At 31.1% G+C, this 26,150-nt stretch overlaps 1 protein-coding gene across 1 annotated transcript in view; it reads right to left on the reverse strand.

The window, feature by feature from the left end:
• Spn28Dc (Serpin 28Dc) overlaps positions 1 to 25,328 on the reverse strand; it is a 33,855-nt gene extending 8,527 nt beyond the window's left edge. Inside the window, exons 1-3 of the mRNA XM_088233906.1 lie at positions 25,134 to 25,328; positions 2,056 to 2,194; positions 216 to 439 (exon numbers count right to left, since the gene is read on the reverse strand). Of these exons, the coding sequence (XP_088090032.1) occupies positions 216 to 439; positions 2,056 to 2,180 (349 nt within the window). The 5' untranslated portion in view covers positions 2,181 to 2,194; positions 25,134 to 25,328. The remainder of the gene's footprint in view (positions 1 to 215; positions 440 to 2,055; positions 2,195 to 25,133) is intronic.
• Between the last annotated feature and the right edge of the window lie 822 nt (positions 25,329 to 26,150).

The following is a 26,150-nucleotide window of genomic DNA, read 5'->3' on the forward strand; positions in this document are numbered from 1 at the left end:
TTGAGGGGTAGATAGGCCTTTTATGAATATGTATTCCGAAAGGGGAATCACAAGGTAACAACTAGCTTATTGGCAACAGGGGGCAATCATTACAAAATCCCTAGACTTCCATACACCCTTCCCTAAAATATTTTCAATTCTGGAAACATTCGGACAAACTCAAAATACCCATTGTTAATAATAGCACAATAAATTAGGTTTTTTTGTGTGTTTACCTGCTATACTAAGGGGAGACAGTACCACATTTGTTTGACTCTGTTCTTTCAACAAAACTTTATTCAAATTCAGTGCAAAATTGTACATTCCATGCGTTATTTTAGTTTCATTGTATGGACTAACTCCCTCAAATGAATTCCTTCTATTTGTACTCCCAGCATTTGTTATAACAACGCTATCACCGAGGCGATTAGTGTCATCTATCATGTCCACTAAACTTGACCTGAAAAGTTGCAACATTTTAAACAATAAAACTGTTATCATTTGAAGGGTACACGGCTAAAACGGGCTCATTGCTTTTTTTTTCGAGATATTAATGCCATTTTTTTCTCCTGAATGAGTTCAATAAAATGGAATATTTAAAATTAATGAAATGTGGCTCCCTGTTTTATAAACGGCAAAAACGCAGTCAAAATACGACGATTGTTGCAAAGAGCTTGTTTTTGTCAATTCAAAAATGTTTTTTTTTTATAAACAAAGTAGACGTTTTTGTATGTTGTTTTCTATTATCGTATATAAAAATATATATTATATTACATTGATTGAAGATTTCGTTCTAAAAACATGTCTAAAATTTTCCAAAATGATATTATTGGATTTTATTATTCTCTGTGTATGCATCCATACAATCGTTCTTTCCAAATATTTCTAAAAATAAATTAGGTTTAAATTAAATTTAAATTCACTGTTAAAATACGGTGTTTTTGTGAAAACTGCGATTATCCACATCTTTTTTTTCACCACAACAGACCATGAGGCCCAATTACAGTGGTGAGTTGCATCACAGAACACCAAGGCTTAAGAAAAAATCACATTTAATGTTTGTGTTCTCATCTGGAATTGAACCCGGAACCTACCGTATGTGAGTCAAGCGTCTTGACCACTACACCACGGAGGCCGCCAAATTGTACGAATGAACAAAAAATATCTATATTTATAATTTAATTAGCATTTATACCACTATGTAGTGCTTATATCACTAAGTTTGACAGTTCAAAGGTATTCTGGGTATTTATTTTTTATAGGTTTTTAGCAGTAGGTATTTACTGAATATTTTAACTAATTTAAAAATGGAGAGTTTAACTCTTAGAGTAATAATTCACTCCCACTTAAAGAGAAGCCCTTTAGTTCTATCGCATAGAACAAAAGCGTTCCAATTTTTTGGTTTAGTTTTTAGTTTAACAACAAACGTGTAACGAAGAGTTTTGGTTTGCACTTGCAATTGTCAATCTGAGTACCCACGGCCTATTGTATTGCTGTAAACTGTAGCTAACTTCGTAGTTGATAATCATATAATGGTTTTTTGTCTTCATGGGCGACTGTATTAGCCAGTGGCGTATTATTACTCTAGGGTTCAACTACCATACAAATTTTTGAAAAACCGCTTTTTTTATTACACCAATTCACACTAATTTTTGTTTGATTTGCAATAAAAACCACAAAGCTCCAAATATTGTCTAAAAATATAAAATTTCACTCTAACATTTTATTAAATATTTATAAAATTTTCAATCGGTGCACTATGATTTGTATATATATATTTATGATTTTATTTCATTAAAAGATATAAAAACCTTAATAAAACCGTGGTATATAGTTTAAACACTTCTGAAAAATTGTTAGTTTGTGACATTTGAGGTTCTTAAAACAAGCTCTTCAATTGAAAACTTATTTCATATAATACATATGGACCCACAAATAAAGTTTTTATTCATCTTTTTGCTCTCTTATGAAATTCGTTATTTATGAATGAGCCTGTTTTTGCAGTATACCCTTCATTTGGGTATTGGTATTGTTAATGCGGTTTGGAAATGGGATATGTAATTATTCTGCGCTTACTGTACATTGTCCGGGTTATCTTTATTGTCGGGAAACATCATCATCTGACATTTGATGGTAGAAAATGCGGTGATCAAAACGAAGATTTTAATCATCGCTGCTTTCCATTTATGCAGATGACCCATTGTGCATTTAGTATCTGTAATCAAAATATCAATTTTAATATTGATAATATCAAAACACCATCCTATTATTTTTGCTGTTCTTGACACATATTGAAAATAAAATTGTTTTTATTTATTTCTTGTCGAAGTTCGCTGTAATTTTATAGTAGTAAATTTAAATTAAATAAGGGCTGACAGTCACACGTAGAAAACTGGAAATATTATTACATTCAATGAATTATTGATTAAAAACAAAAAAAAATTAATGGTTTTATAAGTTTAACATATTACAACAGAGATGTAAAACATTTTATTGGAGAAAATATGGAAGTCTAAGCAATTTACAGGCCTCTGACCTGTCATTGGCCGGTTTAAGTGGTCGCATAACGTTCACCATTTTGCCTGTGTTTGAAATCAACAGGCGGAAAATAGTGAATAATACATAATGCGTAAAGTGGCCACTTAATCCAACCAGTGACAGGTTATAAGCCCTGTAAATGCCTAGGATTCCATATTTTCTTCTATAAAATGTTATCCATCTCTGTTGTAATATCTTAATCTTAATAACATTGACATATTTCATATTAGTGCAAAAAAGTTCAGAGAGGAGAGCATCCTTTGTCTATAATTGTTGGGTATTTTTATTTTCCCATCTTTGTGTATTTAAATTTTAGTATTATTTTTTTCGTGTTATGTATGCATTGAAATATTTTTGCAATGTACATAAACGTATATAAAATAAATAAATTGAATTGAATTGAATTGATAAAAAAAACTGCCTAGGGGCCGAAAGCCAGTCTTCATCTACAAACATTTGAACAAACTCAAAATATTGTTGAATTTTATACGTGTTTTTTCCCACAAAAAAACTTTGATATTTTTCTAAACTGAACTAATAGCTCCTAAATAATATAGGTACCTACTTACGATTCCGGCACATTTGGATAAACTCTCCGTGGTGCGGTGGTTGAGACGCTTGACTCACACACGGAAGGTTCCGGGTTCGATTCCCGGTGGGACCACAAATATTAAAAATGTGATTTTCTTCAAGCCTGGGAGTTTTGTGATGTAAATTCACCACTGTAATTGAGCCTTCTGGCCTGTTGTAGTGCAAAAAAACATTTAAAAAATATATTTATATATGTGATGCCATCACATTTATCAAGAACATTTTTTAATTTGATTTGAACTATTATCAGACTTTCTATTTCTTCAGGAAACTCATTGTACTATTTTAAACCCTTGCACAATAAGTTTCAATTGGTATGTTTATTGTGTTTGTGAATATATTGTATACCATTATTTTGTTGCCTTCGCTACATAGTTTTATGTTCTTTTTGTTCAGTTTCTTGTAAACATGTTTCTTCGTGTAACTGTTGTAATTGGCTTAGGCCGTATATATAATAAACAAATAAATAAAAGTATGGCATTGCTGGTTACATATTATAATATTTTATTGATTTCTTTTAGCCCAGCGCTCTCCAACTTCTTTTAAGCAGTGGGTAATTTTTTTTCTTTAGCCAACATTTCGGGGGCCAAAGAGGATAGGTACCTATGTAAATAAAAAGTCGGTTAAAGTCAATTCAAAAGTTATGTATTAATATACAAAAAAGTTAAAAATAACACATAACTCTAAATAATGAAAACATAATATTATTGAGTTATTTATTTCAGGAAATATTTTTTTAATCATAAATTAATTACGTTTACAAAACGTAATGTCCGCGATTTTATTTTAATTTTGAATACCGGGTATATTAATTTATCAATTTGAAGGATATATGTCAATTTTCATATGTTTTAAACTAATAATGGCATCTGACGGCAGTTCACATGATCTATATTTCTATTTAATAAGTTTTGACACCAAGGCTGTTCGAGGATACCTGAACAAGAAAAAAAATGCATGTAGGGGATAAAGGATGGAAGCCAGTTAAATACTGGAAATAAAGCGATAATTTAGTTTTAAAAACCATTTTATATATTTTGAAACAGTATCGACTACTTCAATTAAGCAAGTTCCTTCATATTATAAGTTTATTTAAATGTCCAAAATTTTTTTAAATTTATGTGCGTTATATCTTAAAATAAAAATTTTTGACATTCATCCTTCATATCATTGTATTCTTCATTTGTTAAATTTATTTGTACTGGACTTATTAAATCGGAAAATCAGTAAGTATATCATTTTTCTTTTGAATTACTGATGCTTGTGCCTTTCATCTGTTATATTGTATCTAATTAGGTACAATGTACAATATCTAGGTACAATCATCTATCATCTGCCTTTTATGCTGGTATGACTGTGATAGTACTTGAACTGATACATGTTCACGAGGCCAAAAACAATGTCATGACAGTCATGAAACAGCGGATTTGTCAAAAGTAAAAAACTGTTTTAACCTTGCCAAAAATATTAGCATAATACCGCTCTTTGTCTGGGTATAATTTTATTCATCCAGTAAGATGTGTATCGAATTCCCAAAATTAGCGAGCCCCAGTACAAAAGTTAACAATAGAGTATTGCTCACAAACACAATTTATTTGCTGGACAACAAAGAAAAAATTCTTAAACAGCTCACGGAAAAACACAATATTATGATTTAACCAAAGCATTTATACATCTTAAAATATACAATTTCAACTGACAAAGAAAAGTCCTCTCGTCATAACAAATATTACGCACGGAATATTCCGTAAAGAGATAGCACTGTGACTTTTTAAATCAGGGACTGGAATTATCAACGAATCGTTTAAATAAATTTATTTTAAAGACAGCGTGCCTACATAAAAACCAAATAAAATTCACGAGAGGTTTGCGCACGTAAAATATTAAATAATTCAATTTTTTAAAGTTTAGTAATTTTAAATTACTCCGCCTTTGACGTCGCAAGTTCTAGTCGGAGAGTTCTGATGATTGGTGAGTTGGCATCCCGGTAACTAGAAATTTATCAAGAACTTGTGATGAAGTTCAATTTTATAAAAATATTTTTTGTTAATTTCGCCGTACCTACCTAATTTTTACGGCGTGTGAGAAACCATTTTTTATTTTAAATTTTCTGTAGCACCAAACTCCTTCATTACGTTGACTCGGCCCTGATTTTATTTTATTTAGTTTTTTTTTCTCCCAATCTTAGTTAAATTAGCATCCAACGATAGCTTTTTCTTTGCATCACCGGCCGTGCATTCATAATTAACTATCTATAAATGGATCTACATTATCAACTTGAATTTACATTACGTGATATTCAAAATTCTAGTCCTGTAATCGAAAAAATAAACAACAGTAGATTTAGTGAATAATATGATGTTTATTCTTGTGTTTTTAAAATATTTGTGTATGTTAAGATATTCTCTGTCTCGTTCTGTAGTAGTTGGCGCGTTCTACAATTCTTGAGGTCGGGGTTCGATTCCTGGCGGAGTAAACGTGAAACGTTCCTAAATTGGCACGCGAAGTGTAACACTGATCACCTTACCTTCCTTTAATATAACACAAATGATCTAGAAAGGCTGCAATTGGACAGCCAATGCAGTGCCCTATACACCACTAGGTGCAGATAAGAAAATCACGATGATGATAATAATGATAATAATAATTGTTTATTGTCAAAAATAACAATTTCTTTATCTACTACATACACACTTAGGTAATAGATTTCTCTGGATCATAATGTCTAGTTTGCCTAACTAGGTACAACCTGTTTCAAGGCAGAAATTTTTATGCAAAATAAACAATCACAACACTACCTACTAGTTAATTTATTATACAGTTATACAATATTAATTTATACCATTTATTATTTAAGAATGTTTTTGAGTAAATTTTCCGATGTTTCTCTACCTAAACCCAGAAACTATTTTTTTACAAATTTATTTAATTGAATCCGGGTCATGGTTTTGCAATGTTCGGGTAATAAATATAATATTTTGGGTCCCAGAAACCTGAAATTTCTTTGCCCGAATTTTCAGTCATTCATTCATGCCATGACCCATCCTCTAGTTTGGCTTCTGGTAGTGTGGGACTGTTCTTTATGCTAGCATATATTCATGTAAAAACCTCATGGGCGCTTATAAATAAATCAATTAGAAAATTTCAAATGTCAGTAAAGCATCTGTTAATATGTCAATTTTACAAATATTACAATTTACGAAAAATTAGATTTAAATACAATTAGGATTGCAAGGTGGTACTTTAATAATTAGGAACTTCAGCCTTATATTGGATACAAAAATGTTTTCTTCAGCTAGGTAAAAATTAGAGCGTTAAATATACTGCAAACTTTCTTGAAAATGCACGAAAAAAAAATATATACATGTTTGAATGAAAAACTACTTTGAACGACGTCACTTGTTCATACCAATGAAAAGATAGTCTTATTTCAATTTTATTTTATTAACATAAACGGCAAATCTGCCTTTTACAAAAATTTATAATACTAACATATTTCGCTTAGTATTTTATTTTTTTTAAAACATAAACTTCTTTTTTCCCAAGATTTATAAAAAAATTAAACCTAAAAATTATACAAGATTTAAAAAAACGAATTAATTAATTGATTAATTATTAAATTATTAATGAATTTAATTAAATTAATTAAGAGTTGTGGAAGATTTCCGGTTTACTTACCTGACCGAGAAGAAGCGGAAGAGAATTTGAGACGTCACACACGGAGTAATTTCAGAAATACAAAACTTAAAAAAATCATAGCGCTGAGAATACGATACCGATGTAATTTTTTTTTTTTTAAATCCTAGGTCAATAGTCTAATAACAAACAAAAAAATACACTGAACTTTCACAATGCATGTTTATGTGTTTTCCGGACACATACATGTGTTAGTTTTTCATTTTCATTTTTTACATTAATTTAACAATGCCTAATAGTAATATAATTATACATAGGTACTATTCGTTATTAGAATGTCCTACATCGCTTCTCTACTTAGGTACTTGGCGTATAATATACGATGGTGAGTGTCAATAATCTTTGTTACGATTTTATGTCATGTTTTATTTATTTAGACTATTTATTAGTACTTCTTCTTCTTGCGGTGCCTTGTCAGGTCCCCCCGACGTTGGCGACCACGACCGCGAAAGCATCTCGGTCCAGCGCTACTTCCGCAGCCAGGACAACTGCTTATTGGATGTACTCGCAATAGTCATTCCTGGGAAAAGATGACCAGAGTAGTTTCCCGTTACCTTCCCTTAGGTGATTGGTTCTGATTTAGAGGCGCCAGAAACTCGCCTTTCATCCTCTCTTTATCTGCTGTGATCACACCGATATGAGTGTGATCCTATTGCCCAGGATTCGCGACGTGGACGCTAACGATTTGGACTAGTCAGTAGTGTACATTTATTTTTCACTAGTAGTAGATTTATTTTTCAATTGTTTTAAACTTCTTTTAAATGTGTTATATTATTTTTATGTTCAATTTTTGCTTCTAATTCTTGGGTAAAAAGTATTGTATGCGTTAATTAAACCAAATATGGTTACTAAATGCTATTAAATATTTGTATATAGCCATTTACTGACATTTCTATGTCTACCGGTTTCGAGACGTACCCGTCTCTTCGTCAGGACACCAATCTAATCATCTAATCTTCACAATCGTTTGAAAATACCCTAACAAGGCGAAACAATTGTCACGAAATTTTTGTTTTTATATTTGTAAAAATAAAATAAAGTGTTCAGTAGACTCAAATCAGTGTTTGATTTATTATATTATATGTTTAAATATGGAGTTCTACAAAATAAACACCAAATCAATCAATATATAGTATGTATTTTAAAATCTTTGGAAGGTTATTGATATTTCTATCTATTGTCAACAAAGTCTGAACAAAATATAAAAGATATGAAGTTAAACGCTTTTTATAATATTAACAATATTCAAACATAAAACTGACCTTGGAATAAAACTAAAATATTTATTACTAAAATGGTGTTGGATACACATTCTCGTACTTCACTGAACTTGTGTTACTAGTGTAAGCAAAACTTTTCGATCCGCGCCTTAGAAAAGCATAGTACAACAGTAGACGCCATTAAACCTACGAAGGTAGAAAATAAATCGATAGTACCTATGTAAATATACCAATTAGAACTCTAGGAAGCTAGGACGTGCTAACAACGTGTGTCAGTAATATGCAAGTAAGGAAACATTTTTTAATACGTAGATGGATGATTTTTTTTATTATTAATTTAGCTAAGCTAACATTTTTATGTCCTGTGAAATTTCACAATGCGATCACTTACAAATCCGAGTAGTATTTTTGTGACACATAACAAAGAACAAAAAATATATTTGTATAAAAATTCGAATAATCAACAATATTTTGGGTTTGTTCAATTTTTTTTATTTTTCTTTTTGTACATACGTATTTGTAATTTTTACATTGATGGACTTATTGCCAAATCGACATTTCCTCCAGCCTACCAATAAAATAAAAGGTGTTATTAATATAATTTTAGTTTCAAAACGTATCCGAGAAAAAACAGATACAAAAATATAACTAGCAACGTGTGTACAGTATTTATTTATTTGAAAAACCCATCACGTTATGCAGACTGTAAATATAATATAGAATTTTACAAATAGAAAGCAGATAGCTGCTAAACTACTGAAATGAACAGAAAATAGGTTTATATTATTCGTAGAAGCCTTATTCAGCAAGCGAATTGCCATACGGATGGGTTAATTCTGACTTGCATTCGTACAGCTTCTGTAGCTCAATCACAAATAACTATCGACATGCTTAAAAACATACTAAGCATTTAAGCGATCACAATGAACAATAATGAACATGCTTAAGTTATCGCAGTCATGAGTCAACGCGTGTGTAATCTCTAAGTCAACGCTCGTGTCGATTAGTTTTTTGTTTTCCTCGTAAATAAATAAAGTTCATTGCCATTATAAAAAAAAAAAACAATATATTGCATTTGCAAAATAGTAAAGAGTATCTAATACAAAAAAAATAAAATAAATTACAAACAATGGTGACTGCTTTTCTTGACATTTGGCTTGCCAACCGCCAGCTAAATGTAATAAATAGCATAATACATAATAAATAAATAAATAAAAAAAGCAGTTTTTTAAGATTTTTCCATATTTACACCGGTAAATTCAAATATGTGATTGCGCAGCAGGATTGACGTCGCGAAACATAAATTTTTTGATATTTACTATAAGGTGTTTATGGATGTACCATTGTGATCGCGAATACGATAAACAACCATGGTGAGAAATTGTTATTACGTCGCTTATTAGCACGTCAATAGTTATTTGTGATTGAGCTACTGGATGCGTAAAACGCTGCGTGAGATCTCGCTCTATAATCCTTAAAATGTAACATGATTAGAATGACAGTTGTCAGAAAAAGTGACGACATAACTTTGTAGTAACGTCAAAGGAGTTATGTATATTGACACACGAAAAATTATTTGTATCTGGCGTGTTATTTTTTTTTTATTCAATGCTTGAAACATAAATCAAAATTAACATATAAAATCAGCTTTAAAACTAAAAGAAAACTAAAATAAACCTCATTATTAACGACGTTCTTACAAGGTTACATCATTTTGCAAAAACGTTAGAGATGGGACAAATTGATTAATGTAAATTGATCGAATAAAAAAATAATTCATTTGATGTTGTTCGTGAAAAATGTATAAATGTCTCATTTTTGGTGAATAATTGTGTTAAACACACTATAATAGGCTTGTTTTTGCGTTTTTTATATCAATTTTCGGAAAAAGAGTTTCATGACTGCATGAAATAACTGATAAAATCGATTTGATCAGTGATCAGTAATTTCCCATCACTAATTTGTTTATTTGTTTATTTGTTTAAATTTAATGTTGTGCACACAGTGCTATGTTAATATAAATCTAGACAATATTACAAACAAAAACTAAACCTAACACAGCACCAATTACGTACACAACACAATATATGAAATAACTATCTAACAATACAACAAGATGTAAGAAGAATTTGTGTAACTTTAAACTTTGAAGTAGGGCACACATAAGCAAATTCCCTTATGTGCTCCAATAATAACAATAATAATATTAGTGATACTAAACATTAAAGTCTATAAGACTCAGTTTCCGTTTGTAGCAGAGAGCTGAGTCGTTAAAGATGTCTAAATTGTACATCTTCTCAATTTTAGAAAAATTACAAACTGCTCTTCCTAAGAGCGAATTTTGAGCTGCTCTGGTGTTACATTTGTTGTAGCTCAGTAATACAGTATGTCGAGTGCGACGAATAGGAGTATTAAAGTTTATTTCAGACAGCAAATCGGCACAATCAATCCGATTATTTAGCAAATTATAAATAAATAAAATAATAAAATTAGTTTGACAGCTGTCATTCTAATCAAGCCATATTTTAAGGACTATAGTATAATTATTGAGAACATACACACTGATCTCGTTAAGTATATTTTGATTATAATATATACTTCTGGAAATCAGCTTATAGAAATGTTTCTCAAGAAAAAATTGACGACGAGATTCAAGGATGTTGTAATCCAGTATCCCCGCTAAAAATAATGATGGGTATAAGAATGGATAAAAATTATTTTCTTTGAGATACAAGAATCGCAAAATAGATTGTGAACATTCTCTATTTCAAAGATATGGTTCGATTTAGAAGAGCCCCAAATTATGGAACAGTATGCTACGAACTGGTGTATCATACAATGTGCGAATTGCAGTAGTATTTTTTTTCTTTTATTCAGGAAACATACAGTACAATAACATAGTTTTATAGTATTCAAAGTTTGACTTAAGTCTAGTTGACCAGTAGAGTTTCCATATTATATTATCATTATATCTTAGTTTATCAATTAACTATTTTTATTTTTTCAAGTACTAAAATGAAAGGAAAAAAACATAAATGAAAGTAGTTTAAAAATTAAAATCAAAGTAAAAAAGTTTGTAGTTAGTATTTACATGAATGGAATAATATTGAAAATGAAGAAAAAACTTAGTAAAAGTAATCAAAAGGTAAGAACTAATTAGGTATTAATTATTAAGAATAAATAAGAATAAAAAACATGCTTAAATGCCAAAAAAAAACTTCTTCAAAAAAGAAAAACATGTATACACATACATATTTTAAGGGATTAAAAAAAGAAATGATGAGAAGGAACTTTAAAAGAAATAAAAGACAATAAATTTAAGTTAATAAAAATAATGACATATTATACGAGGGTTGTGTAAAAAATAAGGTTTTCATTTCTTTTTCAGGTTTAAGGCATTTTTTATTTGAACTGAAAAATACATCATTGGAAAGCTTAATTTCTTAACTATTTTTCAACATAATCACCAAATTCCTCCACGGACTGGCGGCGGACTTCATTGAAGCTGGATTCCAAAAGTGGATTAGTCGTCAACAAAAATGCGTTGAAAAATCTGGTGATTATGTTGAAAAATATTTAAGAAATTAAGCTTTCCAATGATGTATTTTTCAGTTCAAGTAAAAAATGCCTTAAACCTGAAAAAAAAATGAGAAACTTATTTTTAAAACAACCCTAGCAGTAAGAAAAGCAATATATTATTTTTAAAAGCAATTCTAAACGTAATTAAAAGTAGCTCAAAAGCATAAAATGTTAAGCGCAGCAGAGAAAAAAGAAAGAATAGCAAGTATATCAAGTAATCTTTTAAATTTGAAAAAGCAATACTAAGAAAAGATTTTAAACCAAAGGTAGTAAATAAAATTTTATTAAAGCAGTATTAGCATTAATGAAAATTTCAGTAGAGAAATTTAATTAAAACTTTAAAGTATTATTGAAATATCTAGAGTGTTATAAATAATAATGTAAACTTATTAATATCGATACTAGTCTTCAATGAAAAAAAGGAAATAAAGATATGAAAATATGAGAAATTTAGGACGAGAAAGGAAATGTTCCTTTGGGTGTGATTTAAACTGAGCTACTGTAAAAACCTTTTCGATAGTGGATGGGATAATAATTGAAAACAAGTACTGGATTTCGCCCACCACAAATTTCATTAACCTTTCCGAGCCTGAATGTGAAAAAAATCCGCAAATCCGCATTCTTATTCTACCACTGTGCCTCGACGTAACTTTATGCCAGGTTTATAAGAAAAGACCTCATTGTGTTTATAAAACAACGCAAGTGACTTATGGTATTGTGTAAGGTCGCGGCATTGTTTATACAGTTTCGTCTCAATTTGTTCAAAGCAACGCATAATTTAACGATCACCGACCTTTGCAAAAGTTAATAGCTTACTCAACTCTTAAGAAATATCTTCTGAAGCCTCAAAAACTAACAATCTATTTCTTGTTGACAACGAATATCATTTCACAAATAAACGTATTTAATTATTCATTTATCTAACATATTGATTTTGAGTATGTCTAAATATTTGTAGACAAGACTGGAATGAGGGGGGAATTTGATATGAAAAATGTTTTCTTACGCGCGGTAAAAGTTGGAGTTTACCGCAGTTTCTTGAAAATGTAAGAAAAAATAATCCAAAATAAAAACTAAATACTTCGAACGACGTCACCAGTTTTCGTAAATCAACCAATAATATCAGAGTTGTAAAAGATTTCTAGTTTAAGGTAAGTCAACGGACCAATCGACCGACCTGACCGAGAAAAAGCGGAAGAGAACTTGAGACAACGTCAAACGCGGAGTAATTCCAAAAACACAACAACAACAACAAACCATCACGCCATAAGGGGAGGCAGAGAAGATAAAACGCCACATGACTATATTTGCATACAGATCTCGCTTCCTCTACATTTGCATGCGCGCCGATTATTCGGACTTTTGACATGTCTATCTTCAAGTATTTGTTGAATTTGGTCATGCCATGTCTTTCTCGGTCTTCCTCTATTTCTGCATCCATCAACATTCGCATTGTAAATATTCTTAGTCGTTCTTTCGCTGTCCATTTGCTCTACATGTCTAAACCAGGGCAGAGCTTATTTCTTAATTTTGTCGATAATGCTTATCTCAGCCTTACATAATGTACGGATCTTAACATTTGTGCATCTATCGTATATAGTTTTACCACGCATTCGCCTGAGAGATCGCATTTCGACAGCATTCAGCCTACTTTCATCCCTGTTTTTCCAAGTCCATGCTTCGCTCCCATACAGGGTCGGGACCAGGACCCTATTGTGAACTGCTAATTTTGCCTCTTGCGACAAACATTTGGTTGATTTAAGTGCACCGTTCACTCTGTTCCCGGTACTCACCCTCCTTTCAATATCTTTCTCAGTCATTCCATCCCGAGTAGACATACTTCCCAGATACACAAATTCATCTTCTTGTTTTAGTATATCTCCATTCACAACGATTTCACATTGAATCATACTTTCATTTCTTTCAAAAACCATCACATTAGATTTATCGACATTCATCATCAAATCTCTTCAGCTAGGGTTTCCTAGGACAGCGGTGCCCGTATTTTAACGGCCGTAGTGAACATAAATGCGGTTGACAGCCGTCGTAACGGTGACTAAAGAGTGGTTACCTATAAAAATGGTGTTGATAACATCGTTAAAAAATAAAACCACTCTCTAGTCACCACTACGACGGCTGTCCACCGCATCACCGTTCACTACGGCCGTTAAGATACGGGCACCGCTATCCTAGGAAACCCTAGCTTTCCCTTGCATACATCGTAGACCTTTGTTACCAAGAATTGCAGTTCCTCTTTGTTGTTAGCAAGAGGCACGGCATCATCAGCATACAAAAGAGAATTGACATTTAAATCACCCATTTTGCTCCCATTCTTAAGCCTTTCAGTTCTTTTATGCAGTTATCGATATACACGTTGAACAAAAACCCAAAAGCACTGATAATACGATACACATTTTTTTTTTAATTTGGCATAGTCTATTGACAAATATTTTTTTTTTTTTAATCCCACTGAACTTATTCATTCACTCCCTGGGGAGTCACTAAGATAAACATTTATTGCAACAGAGAGGGAAAACATTTTTGAGAATGGAATATGGAAGTCTATGCATTTACAGGGCTTATGATCTGTCATTGGCTGCTTTAAGTGGCCACTTTACATAATGTGTAAAATGGCTTTCCTCTATGATGCACTAAATTTATATATTAACAACTCCCTCGGGAGCGAAATCCAGCCTCGTCTACAAACATTTTTACATTCTCAAAATATTGTTGATTTAACTGACTGGTATAAAAGAAGTATAAAAAAATAAAGGTATTTAGTGCTTAGTAGGTGAAATAATTCAGACAAATGAATCTCACGACGGAAGAATTGAGGAAATGTGGATGTTTAAAGATAGGCCGAATGTTGAATTTAACATAGTTCGTAAACTGTAAAGTGGCCACTTAAAGTGACATGTCATAAGCTCTGTAAACGACTTGACTTCCAAATCCTCTTCTCAAAAATATTTCCCTCTCTGTTGAAATATTTTTTTATTCTTTTATCTCACTATCATCACCATCATTTCTTTTCCGAACCTAATGGTGCATAGGGCACTGCACTGGTACACCAATCGCTGCGTATAATGATCATTTTTGTTACATGAAGGCAAGACGACCAGTCTTAGGCTTCAGATACCAGTCAAGGGACTATGAAATATTCTAGTATAAAAACACTCTTTTAAATTAATATTTCATATCAACCATATCGGGAATCGAACCCGAGACCTCTCGCATGGTAGGCAAACGCGCAGGCCATTACACCACGGGGCCGATTTATCTTTTCAGGGGTGTTATTCTGAATCACCTCTACCCCCTAGAGAGCGATTAATTTGGGAATTTTTATTTTTTGCATGCGCTTACTGTTAACGAATGGGCGGACTGTAAATGAAAATCGAATTTCATTCAGTTTTGTGAGTTGGGAAATATTTGAGAAAGGATGGGAATATGGAATGGATACCTACCTTTAATATGGTCTGAATGTTCTTCAATTTCTGGCACTGGATCACAAAATGAACTATAAAATATAACAATGTTTTCTACGACGCGCGACGATTCCAATCACTTTTTATCCGATTTTATGTATAGTCAAAAATATTGTTTTGTTTTTGTTCTAAATCCGAATCTTCTTATTTTGAATATCTTCTATCTTGATGTTAGGTAGATACCATGAGGATGGGTCAAAGGAAGGATGGGAACGAAAGGTAATCGGCCAGGAATAGTATCGATAAATGCTGTTATTTACTTAACACTTACACCTTAAAAAACGTCAAATTACTATTAACACGTGCAATCAAACATGATGATTTTCATTTAGAACATTATTGCGACCTTTAGCATTACCCACAACACTTAATTAGGTTGAATTGACCAATCGTATTCGTTTTTTACCCCACGGTTTGTTTGTTTTGAGTCAATGAATACTCAGTGTGAACCATCCTTTACGATGAAGTAACGATGACAAGATATGAAGCATGACAAACCGTGTTAAGGACAACGGGAAATTAATAGTGTAATTGATGTTATGAAAAAACAAGAGAGCTACGCTATGTTTGGACGAAAGTCGTCGGTTTGTGGTTGAAATATTGGTTATATTTATATATTTTTATTATGATTCAAATGCCCGGGTCATTAAATGCACGCTTCATGCCACCCACGTTGAGTGATGTGTTTCCAAAAAGTTAATTACTTGGAACAAAAAATGAAACTAAAGCTAACGAACTGTGTATTGGGATTTCTACAATCTTCTGAAACGAGATGAATTGGTTTTGGTTTTACTGGCTGGAAATTCCCAAACTTTTTTTTCTCATGTCTAGATTAACTGAAGCCAGACAGAGCCGGATTTTAAACCGTGTTATTTACATTCGCTAAATCGCTAAGTAATAACGAATTTTATTCTGCATAATATATCGCTAGCCCAAAGCAACAGTGAGATAAATCCGAAATTCCGATTTTTAAATACACATGCAAATTTTTGAAAAATATATAGATAACCCATGTGAAAATACAATATTCATCTTACAATCTCTTCTTCAAATAATTTAATTCAGTCAGACCCTTTATAAATATTTTTTTTTTATACTGCCAGTGACTACACATACATTACAGACCATGGCCCTCACAAAAAGAAATGTAGAAAAGCTCAAATGCACACAGCGATCTATGGATAGATCCATGCTTGGTATAAACCTAAGAGACAGAATAAGAAATGCGTAAATTAGGAACAGAACCAAAATAATGGATATTATTATTGCCCCGAACTATTATCTCTCATCAACTTCAGTGTGCCTGGAAGAATGACTAGACAGGTGCCACCGTTTTGTAGCAACAATTCACGGACAGTGTATACTTGTAATGCCGTATTAAACAGACTTCATGACCTCAGCAATAGTTATTCCCACGTATCCGATGTATTTAGTGTAGGGTATTGTTCCTATAGAACAAACCTTTTGAACTTTTTCAAAGATGGTGAATGGTAATTATATTTATTTATTTATGCATTTCATAATATACACAATTTATTGTTCACTTTGCCCAGCTGTATGAAACAGTACATATGATTTTCTTGTTGTATTACTGTAGAATGTTTTATTATTGAAACTTCCTACTGAATATGCTGTATAATTTTTAGGTTAATTTTATAAATTTAAATCTTGTGTAATTTTTAGGTTTAATTTTTTTTATATAAATCTTGGGTATAAGGAAATTTATGTTTTAAAAATAAAAATAAAATACTAAGCCAAATATGTAGTATTATAAACGTTTGTAAAAGGCAGATTTGCCGTTTATGTTAATAAAGTAAATTAAATAAATAAATTATGGATCGCGTGGTAAAACTGAAGTAGCAATGGGCAGGACATGTTGCGGGTCAAGACTCCACAAGATGGACCCCTAATATTTTAACGTGGAGACCTTGGGAGAATAAGCGAGGCGTCAGAAGACCTCAAGAAAGAATAATATGAAAGAGTCCCATATCCAGCAGTGGTGGACAGAAGGCTGAAGAAGAAGAAGAAGAAGAAGTGATACACTAGTTCGCAGCGTACTAGAAAACTGTTCCATAATTTAAGACTCTTTTGAATCAAACCACATCTTTGAAATATAAAAGATTCAAAAGCGATTTTTGCGATTCTTATATCTTAAAGAAAATAATATTTATCCATTCTTGTACCCATCATTATTTCTAGTGGGAATGCTGGATTACAACATCCTTGAATCTTGTCGTCATTTTTTTCTTAGGAAACATTTCTATAGGCTGATTTCTAAAGTTATATATTCTTCTTCTCTGGTGTCAATCCTGGGATTGGGTGGCAGCAATTACTTTCATTCTTCTCTTCCATTCCTCCCTGTCTTGTGCGGCTCTTTTAAAGTCAACATATGATGAGCAGCGCACGTCCTCTAATAGGTCCTCCAGGTACTCTCGGCGTGGGCGTCCCCTAGAATTTGTCCCCTCGGTCATCCCCTCCATTATGACATGCAGGAGGCCTTCTTGACGTATTACATGGCCGATCTCTCTCGCTCGCCTTTCGCTCGCTTATATTATAATCCAAATATTCTGATGGAGATCAGTTTGTATGTTCTCAATAATTATACTAGAGCGAGATCTCACGAAGACCCTTTGCACACAAAGCCCGATTATCTCGCAATACGTTCTTCGGGGATATTTCACTGTTGCTCTGGGCTAGCGATATGTAGGTATATGATTTATTTCAAAAGAATTGTGTAATACTTTATTTAGTCAACTGCTTTATTAAATTATATTTATTCATTTCAAATTGATTTACATTTTTTGGATATTTACTTTTTGGATAAGCAATAAAATTTTAAAAAATAACATTTTATATAAACATCTATTCTATTACACAAACTTTCAAAGAAAAAAAATACACTAATTTCCCAAATTTTCGAAATCCTAGATTTCCAAATAATTTAACTTTACACAGATGCAATACAACTGCAGCTTTAAATCATTATTCATATGTTGGGAAAAAAACTGAAATAATCTTCCAGAAATCTTAAAATCAATAGCAAATATTAAAACATTTTAATCTAATTTCAAGGAATCTGTTTCAGATAGTTAAAATGAAATTTAAATCAAACATAATATATATGTGTGTATGTACTATACGTAATATACAAATAAATATTAAAATGAATGTAAAACGAACTCCCTCTGTAAACACGAGTTTTCACTCTATTAGAGAGGTACAAACGTTATAATTTATTATGTATCTACAAAACATTTTTAATTTCATACTAATTTTGTAAACATTTTTTTTTTAAATAAAAAAAAAAAACAAAAATTACGTATGGTCACAGTTACTTGTAAAACTCGTAAATCCACAAATAGTAAATAGGTAATGATATTTTGGTAGCGCTAACTTTAGTGTGTAAAACTTATGCATTTTTTTTATTTTTTTTTTATTAAATCATACAAAATTATTTTTTTTGTACTCCCAGGAGTTACAACAAACTCATTTTGGGACAGAAAAATATTTACACATAGGTATGTTAACAACAAATAGTATGGCAACAAATAGTAATAAAGTAACAAGTAATAATATGTACATAAAAACTGAAATACGATAGCAAGCAAATATATGATACAAATCATACATTCGCTTGCCATCCTTTAAACAATCCATAATAAAAATTAAAAATAAAATTATTACTTAAATACTCTACTCTACTACCCCTGAAAAAATGAAGTTTAGAATTTACAAGAATGACAAAATAAATAAAGAATAAAAATTTAAAAAAGAAATAACGAAATACTTTTAAAAAGTATTCAAACAGATATTAGTAGCTACAAACATAATCCAATATACTAAATAAAAAAATCAAAAACACTTTCCCTCTCAAAAATGTCCTCTGTTTTAATATATTTTAATAAAAATTACAACTTCGTTAGTTATACTATTAAAATTTTCCGTCGGTGGTCAAATGGCGCCTACCATGCAAAAAAATTCGGATTCGATTCCCGATATGGTCGAGTTGAAATATTTATTGAAATGGCTGTTTTGACACTAGAATATTAGAAGCGTAAGACTGATCATCTTACATTCACGCAACAAAATAATACGATGCGGTTATTATATCAATTCAGTGCCCTATGCACATGGAAAGCAAATAATGGAATGATGAATAATTATAATAACGAAAATATAATATGAATCCATGTATTTCAAAAGAGATTCAAGATTTTTGAATTCACAATTATGTGATTTTTTAGTTGTTTTTTCATGGTCACAAAATTGTAATTAAAGATACCAACCAAAGGTATATTGTATTTATTCTTCATAAATTTTACGTCATTTTTTTTTGATAATTTGGTTTGTTTTGAAACTGAAAAATATAAAAATAAGTCCTGATCTGCCTCTGTCATCGCTTGAAAGTACTTACTGACTTATGTCCATAAATAATATAATAACTTTTTTACGTACGTACGCCTTTTGTTAAGAAACATTTAATACTAATTCGTTTTATTGCAAAACGGGGTTTCCCGACATTTCTTTGACAAACTTGCCTCGTGTGTGGTCAACAATAAAAAAATTCGCTAACGTTAATTAGCATAAGAACAATATGATGTTTCGTAAAATGACAATAATTTTATTTATTTTATTTTAAATCTTGAAGTAAGGCACACATTCACATGTTCTAATATACTATATGGGTAGGAGAAGCTAGTACTTAATAGTTCTAGATAACATTTTTTTTATCATTTAGTATTCTTCAAAATTGTTTAAATTTCTTTATTAATGTTTTTTTTTTCTTATCTTTTCTTGATTTTATTTAAAAGTACAAAACATTTCCCCGAATATTTTTTTTATCAGTATGTATTTATATGTACTTTTATTTATACTAATTACCTAAGTAGTAGTTTTAAATAATAATACTGTGAAAACGCCATTAAAACACGAAGAAGAAGAGAAGACATAATAAAACACGTAATTTAAAAATAAAAAAAAGTATCGTTTAGTGTTATTCAAAATTGTTTTAATTTTTCTTTATTAATATGTGTTACTCTCATAGTTTTTTTTTAAAGGTTCAAAATATTTCTATTACCAAATATTTAATTTTTATAACTGGTAATATAATTTTGAAACTGCGTATCTTTTTTTTGACTCTTAACTTAATTTGCAAATAACTGTTTTATAATAAATTGTTTTATATGCTTTATTTTTCCTATAATTCCACTTACATGTATGTATTTTATTGTATATGCAACTAATATCTAAAAGGCACTAAGCACCGTTTATTTCAATAAAATAAAAAATATAAAATTTAAAAAATAATATAAATATAGACATTTATGTATATTTATGATAACGTCGTTTATATTTATATTCAATTAAAAACACATAATAAATGTCTTAACTTTGTATATTAATTTTAACGTTTGAATTTTATTTTTTCCTTATAAATGTTTTTCCCAATCTCCGTGACTGCTTTTTTATAAATAGGAGACTGCTTTTCTAATTTTTCTAAATAGGAGTCTGATTTGTTTCTTATCTCTGGTATTATGATCATGTTCAAGTGGGATTCGATATTTTTTTCCAATTAAATTCAATTGGTGTATTAATGCAGTGCCCTATGCACTACTAGGTACGAATAGGGAAATGATAATTATTATGTAACTAAAAATAAGGATAGAATAAGAACATTCTCATATTTCTATTGCAGCTTAGAATTTTTTATCTTATTTTATTATTATTTATATATTTTTTTTATTTTATCTTATTTTATTTTATTAGGTAATTCAACAAAGATACATAGGTACTAGAAAACATACAATTTGAAAGTATTCGTCGATACAATTTGACATGCAAATATATCTTCAATTATAGAATTACACAAAACAGATTTATTTATAAAGATACATTTTTTTTAAAAATTTTAATACAGGATACAGTGCAATAAAAAAAAGTTGTACGTGTGTACTTATCAAATAAGATTTATTCCAAAGAGATTATTCGCGAAAGCTGGGAGAGTATCATGAAAAATGACAATTTTATTATTTTGGCAGTAATAAATATATTCCCGACACATGCGGGCCATAGGTGTGTGGTATGTAGCATTATTTGAAAACAAAGGCAGTTTAAATGTGTCCCGATGTCTGAGTGTTCTTAATCCCCCGTTTGTTTGTATTTTATTGAGGAGGTTAGTATTTACTTTATAGTTAAATTAATATAGAGAAATTTTATATCGAAAGCAACGCGGCTTCATTAATATTCTTACATATCCATCAAGATGTATGCTCAAGATACTTTTATTCTATATCAAATCGACATCAATGTTTCAAATCGCACTAAAGTACCGTTTAAACGACGACAATACAATAGATAGGACAATATTGTCTTGTCCCAGCTACGTGAACAGCCTCGAACACGCACGACAGGGCGTGGCGCAGCGAAAAAGAATACACGACGGCGTTTATTACCAGCGAGTTTACGAAAATATTATTTATTTTATACTGAGGTGTATTGGAATTGTTAAAGAACGAACTAAATAATCAAACGGTACTTTTTCTGACAACATTTTGGGCAGAAGAAATGCGCGGAAGCGGCACACACGCGCAAAGCAAATGGCTATTATCTTACTGTCCTATCCGTACGCGTTTACGCGAGGAAAATACGGTCGCGCGCGGTGGTGGAGGGTTATCATTGTCCCGCGGAGAAAACCTACCGTCTATCTCTGTAACAACGTATCGGAACAATTCCTGTCCTACAAATCGCTGTTTTCAACTTAGCTGCTGAAGAAACAAAACCAACGCTGGCTTCTTTTCACCAATACCAAGAATGTTCTGCCTTTACAATGAAGTGCCCCAAAGACAACTCCGTTGATGTGTTCTTACAGCAAAGAAAGTTTTACAACAATAAATATTAGCTCATTTTTCGATAGAAGCAACTAACCGACAGGGCACTGACAGTCTCTCTGGACAATTATAGTATAATAATATTTTGAACATAGTTTAGTTAGAATATGGAAGTCTAGGCATTTACAGGGCTAATGGTTATCATTAGCTGGTTTAAGTGCCCACTGTACACACTGTGTAACATTCACCATTCTGACCATGTTAAAACATCTATATCTCTCAATATAAAACCGGTTTTATTTTTAATTAATTAGGTTTTTTATGTATATATTTTCGTGTTTTAGTACAAATTTTTGACCAACTCTTCTTTTGACCAGTCTGTTTTTTGATTGGCTGGAAGACATTGCTTTTAGCAATAAGTCCGCCAAAGTTATTGATCTTTGTACTTGAAATTTTGAATAAATAAAATCAATCAATAAACGACTTTTTATAAGTGACTTATTGCACTAATCCGACCATATATATTATTATGTACATGCCATGCTGGCGTTTTGTTTTTTTTTTTTTTTAAATAGGTAATTGTTTTTTTATGATTTACTCAAATATTTCAATTTTGGGGCCATTTTTAACGAGTTTTAAATAACTCACTATTAAAGAATTAAAAGTTGGGGTAGAGTGGGGTTCGAGCCTCGAGCCTCTGACCCGTGAGTCCTCAGAGCTAGCCACGGAACCACAATCCGATTTTTTTAGTTGTAATATTTTTACAATTTATTACATCTAATTAATATAACTACATATTGTTGATGCATTGCCCCTTTTTCAACTTTCAGAGACAACAGCTGGAGGCAGATGCAGACGCCTGGGTGAAGAACTATGCGACATCTCATCGGTGATCGTTCACAAAGAACTCACACGAGAGGTAGTATCATACATGGTCAATATAGTGCAGGCAATTGGTAAAATAAACCAAAGTAGGAAAAAAAATGCCGAACACTCTTTTATTGGAACGGAAAGCCTGTTGACAGTAGTCAACAGACCGGCTTCTCCTGAAGAGTTTTAAGTGGTTTCCTCTCTACATAAGCAAATGCTGAGAAGTTCCTGATTGGCCCACTTTCGTATATCCTTCCTGATCCCAACAGTTAGCAATTAATTAAAAGTAATATAATTGCAGAAAAATACTCTTTTCAAATATAAACCTTGTATATTATAAGCAAGGTAAAAATTAATGCAACCCCCACACATAAATATATATTATATACTATAATATTGTAAATGCGAAAGTGTGTTTGTCTGTTTGTTTGTGTTTCCTTCCCGTCGCAACGGAGCGACCGATTGACGTGTGTTTTCGCATAGGGATAGCCAGAGCTGAGAAATGAAATAGGGCTCTTTTTTATCCAGAAAAAAACAGCACTTCCTCGGGAAAATTCCTAGTGGAAAAATAATTATTCTTCTCGCCGCATCGGAGCTACCGTTTCAAGTGAATTTTTGCAGTCAGTGTCATATTTTTACTATTTTCTTTTAAAAATATTATGGCATTTTCAGACAAATTTGAATAGACATGACAAATCGGTATTGCTTTAAAGGGTGAAAACTTGTTATTTTAGTTTGTTGGCCATCCTGGAAATTCTGTTTTTTAGTTCTGACTTTATTTCATCGAATGTGCGATATTTACCTACACATATTATCTATGCCATACTTGTACGTGATCATTTCTGTTTGTTTTTTCTCCATTGTTGAAACCAGCGAGTGTGATTAAAAAATAAATGTGATGTCCTCGCTGTCAACTAATACCACTATTCACTGTTGGCGTATATTGACGGTCAATAATGACTTCTCACCGCGTATTTTATTATCATTCGCAAGTCTCGACTTAACACGGATTTTATTTGTAACAAATCGGGACATAAATATATAACTGTGTCACGCCAGTCAGCCACTCAATGGGACGGCTAGGCTGTTCATTAAATGCCGGCATTAAATAAACGGACGCTTTACCAAAATATTGAAAGTAACGTTTAACGAAAGGGCTGAACGTCACTTAGCTTCTTCAATTTAAATTCAACGATAATTATAATTGTTTAATTTTTTTATTTGTTTTGTCATGTGAAGTTAGGTTAAATTTGGAAATTTAAATATTATTTATACAATAGTACTCGTCCGTATAATTTTGGGTAATTTTGTGTGATCCCGCGTTGATAGAATTCTTTCCGACATTTCGGCTACCATCGCAGGAGCCGTTTTTACGGTAAACTATGTCTGTGTTGTGTATAAAAAAATTATATCTATTTACAGTTTAATACTAAATATTGTATATTCACCAATATCAGGTGAAACCAATTGTACAATGTTAGAAAAGGAATATAATAAAATATATTGTATTATATAATACAGGTATATACTTGTAAATGGGATGGGATTAGGACGGGGATGCATGTAGAAGGGATGAGGAATTTAAAATATACATATTTAGTATTTTATTACCTGCCAAGCTGGATTTTAAATTTGAAGTACTAATTTCAATGCTGACTGTGTAATATTTGTCTAGGCCATATAATTTAATTTAGTTTGGCACCTACACTAAATAAGACTTGAAAATAGCATTTTTTTGACAAATGAAATTATTTTGACAATTATTATTTTATTTGACAAATGAATCTGGTTGTGGTCCGGTGGTTAGTGTCTCGGACTCTGGTTCGAATCTTACTCTACCCCAACTTGATTCCCATTTTCTAATGGTGAGTTATTTGCAACTCGTTGAAAATGGCCCTCAAAATTAAATATTTGGGTAAATCATAAGAACGCAAATATTTCTTTTAAATAAAAAAAAATTAAATAAAAACACAGCAAAGCATAATAGATATTAAATGGTATTTTATAGCTTTAAATTATTTTAAACTATTTTATCTTGTTTTAGTTCCAGTTTTTAAAAACTATTCTTCTTTTTAACACATCAAAACCTCAATTATTAATGTTATTTTTTATATGCGTGCAATATTGTGTCTGTACTCTCTTATACGATTTTAAATAATACTTATGTCCGAGCACCCAATGACAAATTATCAGTTAAAAGTTTATCGGAATGAAAATTTAAAAAACCAAAAAACGCTAATAACGATTTGTAACTATAATAAACAACATACTTGACTGAAAATCGTTTCCAAAGAAATTTCCCATTAATGCAAAATGCATTTTCCTACCAAATTATTGTGAACTTAACTCACCTTCACTTCTAATTCACGTGCGTGACACCTTTCAACCTGTGTGGAGCGGAAAACCACACGTGTGAGTACTTTTCACTAACAATAAAAATCAGTACACTTAAACACTTCCGATTTGAAATAATTTTATTACAAGCCGTAAAATTAGCGGCTACGTGCGCGTCAGTACACTACAGTGGTCAACTCGAGATTGATTTCTGATTAGTCTCCATTCGCCTTCATATACAAAAACGAGTGATGCCATAATTAGCATTAATATTGTAATTATTTTGAATTCACAATGCTAATTTATTGCTAAAAATATGTACTTGCTAATTACAACGGTTTTTTATATTTTTTTACTAAAGTAGAAATTGTTAGCAAAGATAAGGAAAATAAAATTAAAAATTATTTGTTTCTTGTTTTTTTTTCTAATAAACATATTGATGGTTAAATATGAGAACATATATTGACAACGAAAAAAAATATATATTCTCTCCTTTAAACGAATTACATACATTATTTTTAATTTGCGCCGACGATATCTTAATTTGATAATTAAAAATCGATTATTTCTGAACGTATCTTTGAAAATCTAATCCCCATGAAAAGACGACAAGAAAAAATAGATTTCTAAAAAAGAAAGCTGAAAAAAATCGTATTAATCGTCTAAAGATTATAGCTCTTTTACTTCACAAAAGTCGACAGATGGAAGAGTTAAGAAAATGTAGATATTTAAACAAGGCCAGAATGGTGAATGTTATACAGTGTGTAAAATGGCCACTCAAACCACACATGACAAGTCATGCAACCCTGTAAATGCCAAGACTTCCATATTCCCTCCTCAAAAATGTTTTTCCTCTCTTTTTTTTAAAACAAATTTAGCTTTTTTACTTTGTTTGATATTTCACAATAACAAAAAACTCAATAACATATCACAATATAATCTAATTAAATTAGCAGAGCAATGAAATGTGTGTCTATCTTTCCATGTTAAACGTGTTTTTTGTAAATAATTAATAAAATTTTAAAAGCTGGTTT

Source organism: Micrasema longulum, unplaced genomic scaffold (genome assembly GCF_059751315.1).
Source record: "Micrasema longulum isolate JH-2025_06_02 unplaced genomic scaffold, ASM5975131v1 h1tg000083l, whole genome shotgun sequence".
NCBI lineage: Eukaryota > Metazoa > Arthropoda > Insecta > Trichoptera > Brachycentridae > Micrasema > Micrasema longulum.